This window comes from Perognathus longimembris, chromosome 20 (genome assembly GCF_023159225.1).
Source record: "Perognathus longimembris pacificus isolate PPM17 chromosome 20, ASM2315922v1, whole genome shotgun sequence".
Classification (NCBI taxonomy): Eukaryota; Metazoa; Chordata; class Mammalia; order Rodentia; family Heteromyidae; genus Perognathus; species Perognathus longimembris.
In genome coordinates, this window is record NC_063180.1 from 23,755,848 (window position 1) to 23,768,809 (window position 12,962).

The 12,962-nt window shown below is 61.5% G+C and overlaps 1 protein-coding gene across 1 annotated transcript; it reads left to right on the forward strand.

Annotated features, from left to right (window-relative positions):
- The first annotated feature begins 205 nt into the window (after positions 1 to 205).
- Positions 206 to 12,892, forward strand: Pold1 (DNA polymerase delta 1, catalytic subunit). The gene is made up of 28 exons (XM_048329341.1): positions 206 to 335; positions 753 to 898; positions 2,294 to 2,493; positions 2,902 to 3,015; positions 3,811 to 3,957; positions 4,047 to 4,172; positions 4,252 to 4,420; positions 4,503 to 4,584; positions 4,654 to 4,783; positions 5,017 to 5,183; positions 5,309 to 5,413; positions 6,822 to 6,962; positions 7,042 to 7,152; positions 7,510 to 7,701; positions 7,772 to 7,860; positions 7,936 to 8,052; positions 8,190 to 8,303; positions 8,493 to 8,640; positions 9,740 to 9,835; positions 9,931 to 10,068; positions 10,645 to 10,820; positions 11,112 to 11,264; positions 11,347 to 11,449; positions 11,525 to 11,657; positions 11,848 to 11,961; positions 12,176 to 12,228; positions 12,307 to 12,404; positions 12,746 to 12,892. The coding sequence occupies exons 3-28, from the start codon at positions 2,295 to 2,297 to the stop codon at positions 12,849 to 12,851; spliced, it is 3,321 nt and encodes a 1,106-aa protein (XP_048185298.1). The 5' UTR covers positions 206 to 335; positions 753 to 898; position 2,294; the 3' UTR covers positions 12,852 to 12,892.
- The last annotated feature ends 70 nt before the right edge of the window (positions 12,893 to 12,962 follow it).

Consider the following 12,962-nt stretch of genomic DNA (forward strand, 5'->3'; position numbering starts at 1 on the left):
GAGCATTCCTCGGATCTCGGCCCGGACCCAAGGCGGAGGGGAGCGGAGGGTGCGCGGGCGAGGGAGGCAGAGCGCGGGGCGCGTGGGGCGGGAGGAGGGCGTGGCTGGCGCCGACGGGGGCGTGGCTTTGTGGGTCGTTGCGTCACGAGGGGGCTGGGCCACTTCCTAATTTGGTCACGGGGCGTGGCCTGTCTCTCGGTCGAGGGGCGGGGCCACCGAGAATGGGCGCCGCGTTGTGTTTTCCTAGTGCGACGTTCTGCGGCACTGGGCCTGCGCGCGCTGGTGTCAGAGGTCACGGCGGCGTACGCCGTGGCGGGAAACGGAGTTTGAAGCAGGTGAGTAAGGAAGGAGGGGAGTCCGGGAGTGGGGAGCCGGGGCGCGGGTCCGGCAGCTCGTTCGGGGCTTGGGGTCACGTGGGACGGGGTGGATGAAGAGACTCTACTGGTTGGGGGGCGGGGGGGAGGACGAGTGCGTCCCAGGCACGGGCGGGTGGACTGCGCGGGAAGAGCCGGTGTGAGCATGGGGGCGGCCACTCCGTGTGCTGAGGGCGCGGGGCCGGGACGGCGCTGCTGGGAGGTCGGGCGGGCGGGGGCCGGGGGCGGGGCGGGATGGGCTGGGGAGCGCACGTGCGGCCTGGTGTCTCCCGGTGTTACCTGTTGTGTCCGGCGCTGTTCTAGGAGCCAGCCGAGGCGGCGGTGGGCGACCGCGGGTAGTGTACTGGTCGGATCGGGCCTCCTTCTGCTTTATACCAGGAGAACCTAGCCGCCACGGTGGTCCGGACCGGCGGGGGCCGCCGGCTTCTTTAGCTGGAACTCCAAAGTCAAGCTTTCCGGAGCAGGAACTGTCTGGAAGGAAAAAGCCGAGCAGAAGGGCCATTGGCAAGTGCAAAGGCACTGAGGTAGGAAGGAAGGAGCTGGGCTGCTGAGGGAGTAGGGGCGGAATACACCTGGAGGCAGAGATGAGATGGGGGCCCGGGTCCTGCCGAGCCTGGTGAGCCTGAGCTGGCTGCGGAGTGGCGATTGGGTTGTAGCTAAAGGGAGAGCACAGCATGTCTGTCTCCCGTTGTTTTGTGTTCGATGTAATGGCACCGGGGCTTGAACTCTTATGCCCTCACTCTCCTCTTTCCTGACAGTTTTCTGCAGCTTATACTATGCCTTTACTTTTGGCATGGACTTTTCTGGCCTTGAACTGTGAACCTCAGATATCAGCCTCTTGAGTAGCTAGGATTAGGAGTGTGAGCCACTGTGCCTGGCGAATCTTGATACTTTGTATCCCAGGACCTTCCTGTACCACACGTCATCATGGCAGCTTTTTCTTTTTCACTTGTCACAGTGACAGTTTTACAGGCTGCACAGCAGTTGCTAGGCTTCTGTTTGGATTTGTTTCTGTGACTACAGTTAGGGTCTTACTAAATACAAAATACAAAACTGCAAGCTCACCATCATACCTGTGGCTTCCTGAGCAGTCCCTCTGCCAGGTCCTCCCCCATCCGCTCATCCACTCAAATGGTACACCAGTACGCCTCCCTTTTACACAGCTCCATACTACTCCTTTGTTTTGTTTTGGCCCCCGTCTTGGGGCTTGAACTCTGGGCTTGGGCACTGTTTCTGAGCTTCTGCCCTAGGCCGTATCTCTGCCGTTGTTCTTTAGGCATAGTTTTGGTCCCGTTCCTTGTGGTAAAGTCCTTAGGATCAGTCTTGTTCTCTCCAAGGTGACTGACTGCGCAGGACTTCAGAGAGCAGCTTAGAACATGGTCACACACAGATTAGAGGAGGCATACTGGGCTTTTCTGGCTTTCCTTAGCTGGTGGTCTTGACAAAAGCTTGCTTTTTTTTTTTATTGTTTGTGGGGCTTCAGCTCAGGGCTGAACCTCTGTGCTCAAGGGTAGTGCTCTACCATTTAAGCCACAGCACCACTTCTGTGGTTTTGGGGTGGTTAATTGGAGATAAGACTCTCGTAGGGACTTTTCTTCCAACTAAACCACAATCATCAGATCTCAGCCTCCTGGGTAGCTAGGATTACAGCCATGAGCCACAGGCGCCTGGCTCCAAAAGCAGCTTTTAAGTCCCTGTTCTAATCCTCCTTGAAAAGTAGCTAAGCAGAAAGGGCTGCTCATGTGGCTCTTCGGGTAGAACCCTTGCCTAGCATACTTGAGGTCCTAGGCTCCATTCCCAGTACTGAGGGTCAGGGGGAAGCAAAACAGCTTGGTCCTGGTGAGTGCAGGGGTCTGTGAGGAAGATAGGAAGGGGGTCTGTCTGATCTGGACCTCCACCAGTCCCTGGCTTGCTAGCAGGATGGACAGCAAGCGGCGGCAAGGCCCAGGACCCGAGGTGCCCCCAAAGAAGGCACGAGGGGGCCTCTGGGACACCTATGAGCCCCCAGCATCCCCGTTGGAGGAGGACTTGGCTCTGCTGGAAGAGATGGAGGCGGAGCACAGGCTGCGGGAGCAGGAGGAGGAGCAGCTGCAGCAGGCCCTGGAGGGCGCTCCAGATGGTAAGTTCTGGGCTGGGCCCCCCTCCCCCCCTCAGCCCTCACCTGTTCCCATGTGGCCTCAGCAGTCTTCAGTGACACTTCCGCCCCATACCAGCGCATGTCTTCCCATGCTTGAGGTTGGAGTGGTTTGAGATGGGGTCCCACTATGTGGCTGACATTGCTCTAAAACTCGTGGACTCTGGCAATCCTCTAACTTAGCCTCCTGGGTTACTAGGCCACTGTACCCCCATGTCTTGCTTTCTGGCCCCAGTCGCTCCCGAGTCTCCCACCTGACCCAGACCCCCCCCCCCACCTCATTCCCCCTCCACCCCACCCCTCCTGTAAATGGGGCTACCGAGGGGCAATGGGCTGTGGGGAGTGAGGGGAGTCACTTCTGGGGAGAACTAGTATGCTCCTTGCCCCATACAGGCCAGTTCCCTTCAACAGCCGTGGATCCCCGCTGGCTACGACCCACCCCACCCCCCCTGGACCCCAAAACAGAGCCCCTCATCTTCCAGCAGCTAGAAATCGACCACTATGTGGGTGAGTTGGAGGAGGCAGTGTTGGGGTTGGCAGGGGGCGGAGAACAAGAAGCCAGGCTCCCTACCCCAGCTGCACTGTGGGTACAGGGTGATGGTTACCAGGACACTCACTAGACAGATGAGCTGCACTCAAGCCATACTCCCACCTCCTTTATCCTTTAGGTTGTTTTTTGTTTTGTTTCGTTTTTGTCAGTCCTGGGGCTTGAACTCAAGGTCTGGGCACTGTCCCTGAGTTTCTTTTTGCTCAAGTCTAGCACTCTATCTCGAGCCACAGCGCCACTTCCAGCTTTTTCTGTATATGTGGTGCTGAGGAATCCAACCCAGAGCTTCATGCATGCTAGGCAAGCACTCGATATCACTAAGCCACATTCCTAGCCCTCCTTTTTCCTTTAGTTACTTGTAGAGTAACATCCTTTCATTTGCCCAGGGCCAGCATTAGACAATCCTCCTCCTCCCTACATAGGTAGCTGGGGTAACAGGTGTGCTTCATTCACCATGTCCAACTTGGTTTTTGAGATAAGGTCACAGTTAGCCCAGGCTGGGATTCTCCTGTGTCTATTTCCAGAGAAACTGTGATTGCAGGCATGAGCCACCAAGCCTGGCCTGTAGTAGCTGTTTTTTATACTGTGGTATGGGGCTCCATGCTGCAGCCATGCTGGACAGGCACACTAGGCGGGGAAGGAGCCCAGTGCTTGTGGGCTTGGGAGTGGCCAGCTGCTGGAGTGGCTTTAAGAGACCTCCATGGGACCTGAGGGTTCCCTGCCTTGCTCTGTTAACCGCCTCCCCCCCCCCCCAGGCCCAGCATGGCCCCTGCCAGGGGGACCCCCACCTTCCCGTGGCTCTGTGCCTGTGCTCCGTGCCTTCGGGGTCACTGATGAGGGTGTGTCTGTGTGCTGCCATATTCATGGCTTTGCACCCTACTTCTACACTCCTGCACCTCCCGGTGAGTGGCCCTGACCTGAGGATCCCCCACCTCCCACCGTCCGTCTGTGGCACCCCAGGCCCTGGCTCTGACCGGCTCTCCTGTCCCAGGTTTTGGCTCAGAGCACCTGAGTGAGCTGCAGCGAGAGCTGAGCGCGGCCATCAGCCGGGACCAGCGCGGGGGCTCACAGCTCACTGGGCCCCCCGTGTTGGCTGTGGAGCTGTGCTCCCGGGAGAGTGAGTGTGGGGTCCCCCAGCCTGGGCCCCGTGGGGATGGGGCAGCTTGCCGGCTGGTGCCAGTCTCCTGTGTCCACAGGCATGTTCGGGTACCACGGACACGGCCCCTCCCCATTCCTGCGCATCACCCTGGCCCTGCCCCGCCTGGTGGCGCCCGCCCGCCGCCTGCTGGAGCAGGGCATCCGCGTGGCAGGCCTGGGCACCCCCAGCTTCGCACCCTACGAGGCCAACGTGGACTTTGAGATTCGGTGTGGCCCTGGCCCCCCTCCCAGCTCCTGCCCCCCTCGCCCCTGCCCCCGACCCCTTTTCCACTGACCTGCTGTCCCTCAGGTTCATGGTGGACACTGACATCGTCGGCTGCAACTGGCTGGAGCTCCCGCCTGGGAAGTACTTTCTGCGGCCTGATAAGAAGGTACGGGGCTTCCTGAGAGGGGGCGGTGCCCCAGAACCCCTACTGTCACTGACCTGTGCTGTCCCCCAGGCCACCCTGTGTCAGCTAGAGGCCGACGTGCTGTGGTCAGATGTTGTGAGCCACCCCCCAGAAGGGCCATGGCAGCGCCTTGCACCCCTGCGCGTGCTCAGCTTCGACATCGAGTGTGCGGGCCGCAAAGGTCTGCTCCCCTCCGCTTCCCTTCCCTCCTCTCCCTCCTCCTCCATCAGTGGGTGGAGCCCGCCCCAGGGGACTGCCAATGCAAAGCTCCTGCACCTTTCCTGCTGGTGTGGCTGGCATGGAGGGAGCCGGGTAGAAGGGGGAGAGGGAGGGGCAGATCCACCCATGGACTGAGGTAGGAAGAGGCAGCAATCAGGCCCCTGTACCCCCTCTCCTGCCTCCTGTCCTCTGCAGGCATCTTCCCTGAGCCTGAGCGGGACCCTGTGATCCAGATCTGCTCACTAGGCCTGCGCTGGGGCGAGTCAGAGCCCTTTCTGCGCCTGGCACTTACCCTGCGGTCCTGTGCCCCCATCCTGGGTGCTAACGTGCAGAGCTATGAGCGGGAAGAGGACCTGCTGCAGGTGACTCCTGTCCCTTATGCCCAGCCAGGCCATGGGCCACGAACACCAAAAGGGCATCAGGAACACTGGAAATAGGGGTGTCTGAGGCAGAAGAGCCAGACTGATGCTTTGTGCTCTGCCCCCAGGCCTGGGCCACCTTTGTCCGCACCATGGACCCTGATGTCATCACAGGCTACAACATTCAGAATTTCGACCTCCCCTACCTCATCTCCCGGGCCCAGACCCTCAAGGTGAGGCCCCTTCTGACGAACAGGCTCCTGGTGTCTGTGGCTCTGTGAATCTGAGCCCCAAGTCCTGGCCAGTCCCAACAGTCCTACGCCCAGCCCTGCCCCGTTCAAAGTCCCCTCGTGACAGGAGGGTGTTGCCACCAGACAGGAAAGCCCTTGTGTCCAGAGGTCTAACCCTCAGTACACAGGGGTTTGTAAGCCATTGTGTCCAGTCCTAGCTTTAGAACTGCTAGTAAGAACTGGGTGAGGTAGTGTATGCCTGTAATCCCAGCATGCAGGAAACAGGAAGGAGGATTGATTTGAGCCAGGGTGGGAATCCACCATCCTTCAACACCTATCCCCCTTGCCAGAATGAACTGGATCTGCTCTTGGCTCTGGGGAGCGGGGGGGGGGGGGGTGGTCATGAGGGCAGTGTCTACCCCAGCAGGCCTCACTTCTAACTTAGCCCATGCCTGGTCATCTGCCTGTCTGTTACACTTTCCTTTCTTTTCTATTTTGGCAGCACTAGGAATTGAACTTGGCCTACGTTGTGCTGGGCAGGCACTCTACCACTTGAGGTTTTCGTTTGTTTTGTTTTTCTGCCATGGGGCTTGAACTCTGGGCCTGGGTGCTGTCCCTGAGCTTTTTAGCTCAAGGCTAGCTCTCTATCACTTGAGTCATAGTGCCACTTCCAGTTTTCTGATGCTTTGTTGGAGGTGAGAGTCTCATGGACTTTCTTCCCGGGGTTGGCTTTGAACAGCGATCCTCAGATCTCAGCCTCCTAAGTAGCTAGGATGACAAGCGTGAGCCACCAGCGCCCGGCTCCACTTTTGTTTTTTTAGATAGGGCCTCACGCTCTTCCCTCAACCACCCTGGGACTGTGATTCTCCTGTCTCAGCTCCCAGATACCTAAGACTACGAGCGTGGGGCAGTGTGCCTGGTCCCTGCTTTGCCGTCTTGTTAAGCATGAGGTGATGCAGCACAAAGTGGCTCTAATTCCCTGCAGAGACGCGTTTCCAGATGGGGCTGTGCTGTAGTCCTGGGTGGGGACTTCAGCATCTGGAGGGCACACGGTGCAGGCCTAACAGGGATCCGGTATTGTTCTGCTGCTTTTCTGAATCTTTGGCCAACTTGGTAATGAAAAAGCAGAACAAACTCTTACGTCCCCAGCAGCACCAGGCCTTCCCATGGTGTGTGCCCAGGCCATGGTGCCCCGCCAGCCTGCAGCTGCCAACCACTCGCCCACCTAATAAGCACCCCTCATCCATGGCTTCCCAACACCCCGGGTGCCGCCCTTGTCCCTGGCCTCCACTCTACCCCCAGCCCAGCCTCCCGGACGCACCACGCAGCAGCCACTGTGCTCAGCCCCTCTCCCCGCCCTCTGCCCTCCAACCTGGCGCCGCCAGTACCACCCAGCCCCTCGTCCCCACAGGTGAAGTCCTTCTCCTTGCTGGGCCGTGTGACTGGCCTTCGCTCCAACATCCGGGACTCCTCGTTCCAGTCGAGGCAGATGGGCAGGCGGGACAGCAAGGTGGTCAGCATGGTGGGCCGTGTGCAGATGGACATGCTGCAGGTGCGGGCAGCGAAGGGGGGTGAGGGGTGGGGGACGCCGACTTGGCGTGTGCCGGGCACTGGCATCATCCCTCGCACAGGTGTTGCTCCGGGAGTACAAGCTGCGTTCGTACACACTCAACGCTGTCAGCTTCCACTTCCTGGGCGAGCAAAAGGAGGATGTGCAGCACAGCATCATCACCGACCTGCAGGTGCTCACCCCAGCCTCTCACCTCCACACTCCAACCCTGGCCCTGACCTCGATCCCTCACCATCCCAGCCTCTGACCTTTCACCTTGACCTCACTCAGTATCCCCTGATGGCCATCTCACACCCCAAAGTTTTGACCTTGACATCTCAGCTCTCCTGACCTCTGGCCTCATGTTGACCTCCTGCCCTCCCCTTACCTGGCTCCATGACCTCAATGCTACCATCTTGCACTGACTGCTTCCCTCCTGACCCCTGGTGCCTGTAGGGCCCTCAGCCTGCCTGACCTCCCCTACCTCTATCCCTCCCATGTCCTCCCTGCCCCGTGTGAGCGCGCTGCCCATGGGTGCCTTTTTCCGCAGAATGGGAATGAGCAGACACGCCGGCGGCTGGCCGTGTACTGCCTGAAGGACGCCTTCCTGCCGCTGCGCCTGCTCGAGCGGCTCATGGTGCTGGTGAACGCAGTGGAGATGGCACGGGTCACCGGTGTGCCCCTCGGCTACCTGCTCAGCCGGGGCCAGCAGGTCAAGGTGGTGTCCCAGCTGCTGCGACAGGTGAGTGGCGCTGCTGGGATCGCTGTCCCTGCCCAGGGTCCCCACGCTGCTCACCTGCCTGTGCCCCCAGGCGCGGTGTCAGGGGCTGCTGATGCCCGTGGTGAAGACGGAGGGCGGCGAGGACTACACCGGAGCCACCGTCATTGAGCCCCTCAAAGGGTGAGGCCTTGGGATGAGACGAGAGGGGGGCTGTGGGTGGGACACCCCAGCCTTGACTCCACCTGGCCTCCCCAGGTACTACGATGTGCCCATCGCCACCCTGGACTTCTCCTCGCTGTACCCGTCCATCATGATGGCGCACAATCTGTGCTATACCACGCTCCTGCGGCCTGGGGCTGCACAGAAACTCGGGTACGGCGCCCCACACCACCCATTCCAGAAGCCAGCTGGCAGTCTGCTGGGGAGACGGCAGGCCCAGGAAGAGTAGGGGTGGCAGGGGGGCCTGTCATCCCCAGTGACATCCCACCAGCTGCCCACTGCCTCCCCAGCCTGGCTGCAGACCAGTTCATCAAGACGCCCACTGGGGACGAGTTTGTGAAGGCGTCGGTGCGGAAGGGCCTGCTGCCCCAGATCCTCGAGAACCTGCTCAGCGCCCGCAAGAGGTGGGCGCTGCCCCCGCCCTGTCCTCACCCGGCAGTGCCCATGGGGCTCTGCCCTGCTTCACTGCCGGAGTGTGCCAGGCTCTCGAGCTGTGCACAGCGCCCCTGTTATATACGACACCATGACCCATGCCTCTGGAGCTGGGGTGCCACCTGAGCAGCCTTCTCCCTCCCCGCTTCTTCCACTCCCAGGGCCAAGGCTGAGCTGGCTCAGGAGACGGACCCGCTGCGGCGGCAGGTTCTGGATGGGCGGCAGCTGGCGCTGAAAATAAGCGCTAACTCCGTGTATGGCTTCACCGGGGCCCAGGTGGGCAAGTTGCCCTGCCTGGAGATCTCGCAGGTGAGCCCCGCCACCCTAGCAGGCAGGGTGGCACAGGCTGTGGGGGTCACCTGGCCTCTGGGCACTGGGAGGCCTGAGCTTGGCCAGTTTGTTCCACAGCATCTTACTGAGCTTGTGCTGTGGGTTGGGTGGGTGTTGCTCTGACCCCTGGGGGCACGGGGGTGACCAAGCCGTGCCCGGGGATACCCTGTGAAGGAAGTGCTCAGGAGGCAGGTACCGTGAGGACAGCGAGGGTGGGACCGGGCAGCAGGAGTCACTGATGGCCTGTGGGAAGCCTGCGCAGCCGCATGGGCCGTTAGGACTTTGGCCACAGAAGCTCATGTGAGCTCAAGGCCCCGAGTTGAAACCTCAGTATCATTAAAACATTGACTCAGACAAGATAGCGGTGCACATGATGGCAGGGGAAATGCCGGGCTTTGGGACCCTGTCATTCTGTGTCAGCCAGGAGGCTCCCAGATTCATGGCCTTGGTCTTCTGCATCCATCCTGGGGGCAGCATGGGGCCTGACCTTAGTGACTGCACTGCTGGGTCTCCTGCCCAGGCCAGGCTGAGCTCATGGAGCTGCCATCAGCTGTCTCCCTGGGGAGAGGGCACGCCCCTGAGGCCATCACCCTCACCCAGTTCTCCATGTCCCTCAGCAGCTGTGGGGGGGACGCCTGTCCACCCCTGTCCGTCCCCCTTTGTTTCATGGCCTCTCCGTATTACTGTCTCAAGCAAATGGAGGAAAAGGGGTGGATAATAAAATACTGAATCACTCAAGGAACAGACAGGAAGCAAAGGACTTGAGTGGAGGTGTCGAGGGCACGCCACATGGATGTGAGCACACATGCCCACTCCATGCAAGTGTGAGCATGCGTGTGAGCTATACAAAGTGTTTGTGCACTAAGCATGTTGGCTAAGCAGCAGAGTGAGCTGATTGGATCCCTGGACCCCCGTGACTAAGTGGGAGAGTCACTAATGTCTGTGTCCCTGTGTTCCACACTGCACCCCAGCCTCAGGCTTCTCTCCTGTGATGGGGGAGAGTGTGACTTATAGATAGAGCGTGCGTGTGTGCAGGCGCATGCGTAGGACCCTGCCCCAACTGCCTCCCCCTCCCCAGAGCGTCACCGGCTTCGGGCGGCAGATGATCGAGAAGACCAAGCAGCTGGTGGAGTCCAAGTACACCATGGAGAATGGCTACAGCGGCAATGCCAAGGTCAGGACCTCCGCCCTTGATAGGCCTGGTACCGGGCGGGAAGCTGGCCCGTGTCCCTCCTTGCAGGTTCCACTCAGTCATGCGTGTCCCTCCAGGTGGTATATGGCGACACAGACTCGGTCATGTGCCGGTTCGGTGTGTCCTCAGTGGCCGAGGCCATGGCCCTGGGGCGCGAGGCTGCAGACTGGGTGTCTGGTCACTTCCCATCCCCCATCCGGCTGGAATTTGAGAAGGTTTGTCTCCGACTTCTGAGCTGCGGGCAGCCAGGTGGGCCTGGCCAGTTTTGGGTCATCTGGTTCTTAGGTTCCCTCAAGGCTTGAGGCTGCATTAATGTGGGGCCCCTGGCCTGCCAGGCTCTGGGAGGCCCTGGTCCACAAGGCCTGTCGGTGTTAGGGTACCCCTTCTTCAGCATTAGGGGCTGGGTTTAGGAACGTTAGCCTCTAGTATTTGAAGGGCAGGGACAGAAATGGTGGCGTGAAGACTCTGTCGTGGTGTCCCTGGCTTATGGCAGGTATTAGTGTATTTGGGCCCTGGCCACAGCTCATCCTGGCCTTGGGCTCCTTTTATTGGGGGTGCTGGGGACCCTGCCTGGGCACCCCCAGCTCTGCGTTCTTTCATGTCGCTGTCTCTTCAGGCTGCCCTAAGTGTAGGATGACCATCCTGGGGACTGTTTTGCTAGGTTCCAGGGTTCTCCCACACCTTCATCCTGCATCCGAGAAGCAGTTGTTGCCTCACCCATTTCTGAGGGGCTTCTAAGGATTGAGGAGCAACCTGCAATCTCAAGGGTCCCCAACTTGAACCCCTCCCAGGTCTATTTCCCCTACCTGCTCATCAGCAAGAAGCGCTATGCCGGCCTGCTCTTCTCCTCCCGCCCTGACACCCACGACCGCATGGACTGCAAGGGCCTGGAGGCCGTGCGCAGGGACAACTGCCCCCTGGTGGCCAACCTTGTCACTGCCTCCCTGCGCCGCCTGCTCGTGGACCGGTATGTGTGCCCCATCCCCCATCCAGCCTCCCCACATCCAGGGGTCCAGACCCAGTCCCCCTCTCAGACAGAGATCCAGCCCCCATCCTCCTCCCTCAGACCCAGGGGTATGGGCCGCAGCTCCCATCACCCCCTGGGACACAGGTACTTGAGGCCCCTTGGGGGCAGTAGTGACTTGGGTCCCGCATTTGTGAGTTCAGGCCCTGCCACACTTGTGGCATTTGCCCCCTTTGCCCTGAGCTCAGCCTGCAGCCCAGCCTGGCTCTGGAAAGCTCTGATGTTGCTCCACAGAGACCCTGAGGGCGCCGTGGCCCACGCCAAGGACGTCATCTCAGACCTGCTGTGCAACCGCATCGACATCTCGCAACTGGTCATCACCAAGGAGCTGACCCGCGCAACGGCCGACTATGCGGGGAAGCAGGCGCACGTGGAGCTGGCTGAGAGGTGCGGGGGGCTGGGGGGGCCTCTACCCACAGCCCAGCAGCTGTGCCCACTGCGGCCCACGCCCACGCCCATTCTCCCGCAGGATGAGGAAGCGCGACCCTGGGAGCGCGCCCAGCCTGGGCGACCGCGTCCCCTACGTCATCATCGGCGCAGCCAAGGGCGTGGCAGCCTACATGAAGTCTGAGGTCAGCCCACCCGCCCCCTCCCACTTCTGCTTTCCCCCTCCCACCCCCGCTTCTTATGACCTGTGACCCCCACAGGACCCCCTCTTCGTGCTGGAGCACAGCCTGCCCATCGACACACAGTACTACCTGGAGCAGCAGCTGGCCAAGCCGCTCATGCGCATCTTCGAGCCCATCCTAGGCGAGGGCCGTGCCGAGGCCGTGCTGCTGCGTGCGTGGGGGGCCCTGGGGGGGATGGGGGCTCAGGGGGAATGGGGGTACTGGGGAGGGGATGGGGGCTCTGGGGGGGAATGGGGGCACTGGGGATGGGGGCATGTGGGTTCCAGTATGGAGGGCAGTAAAAGCGGACTGGGGGGCACTGGGGAGGAGGAGCAGCCTCCTCACATCCTGCCCTTCTGCAGGGGGCGACCACACGCGCTGCAAGACAGTGCTCACCGGCAAGGTGGGCGGCCTCCTGGCCTTCGCTACGCGGCGGGTTTGCTGCATTGGCTGCCGCACGGTGCTCAGCCACCAGGGTGAGACCCCCGCCCGGGCACCTGGGTCTGCGCCCTCTGCAGGGTCCTCACCCGCCCCGGGGTTCCCCAGGGGAGTTTTCCCCACACACACTTGCACCCTTGTTCTCTGGCCTGCAGGGACTTTCAGAGGCCGGGCTGGGCCTGGGCGGGGAAGGGTAGAGGTGGGGGGCCTGGCCCAGTTCAGCCCCAGCACCCCCATATCACCCACTCTCAGGAGCCGTGTGCAAGTTCTGCCAGCCCCGTGAGTCAGAGCTGTATCAGAAGGAGGTGAGGGGCGCTGGCCGGGCGTGGGGGTGTGGGGTGGGGGTGGGGGCCCCCAGCTCTGCTCAGCCCCGCCGTCCCCAGGTGTCGCACCTGAACGCCCTAGAGGAGCGCTTCTCCCGCCTCTGGACGCAGTGCCAGCGCTGCCAGGGCAGTCTGCACGAGGACGTCATCTGCACCAGGTGCGCCCCACCCCACCGCCTGGGGGCCGAGCCCAGCCCCCCACCATCGCCCCAGGACCCTGGCTGCACGGCAGGCCTGCAGGAAATGGCCCCCCTCGCCACAACCCCAGGGTGGAGCTGGCTTTCCCCAGGGAACGAGTGGGCGGGGCGGGTTCCCACGCCAGGTGACAGGTGATATACGGCCACCGCGGAGCCTGGGATGTCCGCTGTTATCTGCCCCCCTCCCTGGGCAAACAGCCCCCTCCCCTCAGGGTGGGCAGCTGGCGGGGGCCAAAGTCCTGGGAACCGCCCAGCCCTGCTCAGTGCCCCCAGGCCCGGCCTGACCGCCATCACCCCCACAGCCGGGACTGCCCCATCTTCTACATGCGCAAGAAGGTGCGCAAGGACCTGGAGGAGCAGGAGCAGCTGCTGCGCCGCTTCGGGCCGCCCGGCCCCGAGGCCTGGTGACCCCGGGGATGGGGACGGGGGAATAAAGCTCGTACCTCTCACTATGGGCTGTGTTGTGGTCTCTGGTGGGGAGGGGGGACTTGGTCCAGCTGCATCAGCCCAGGTCCCGGG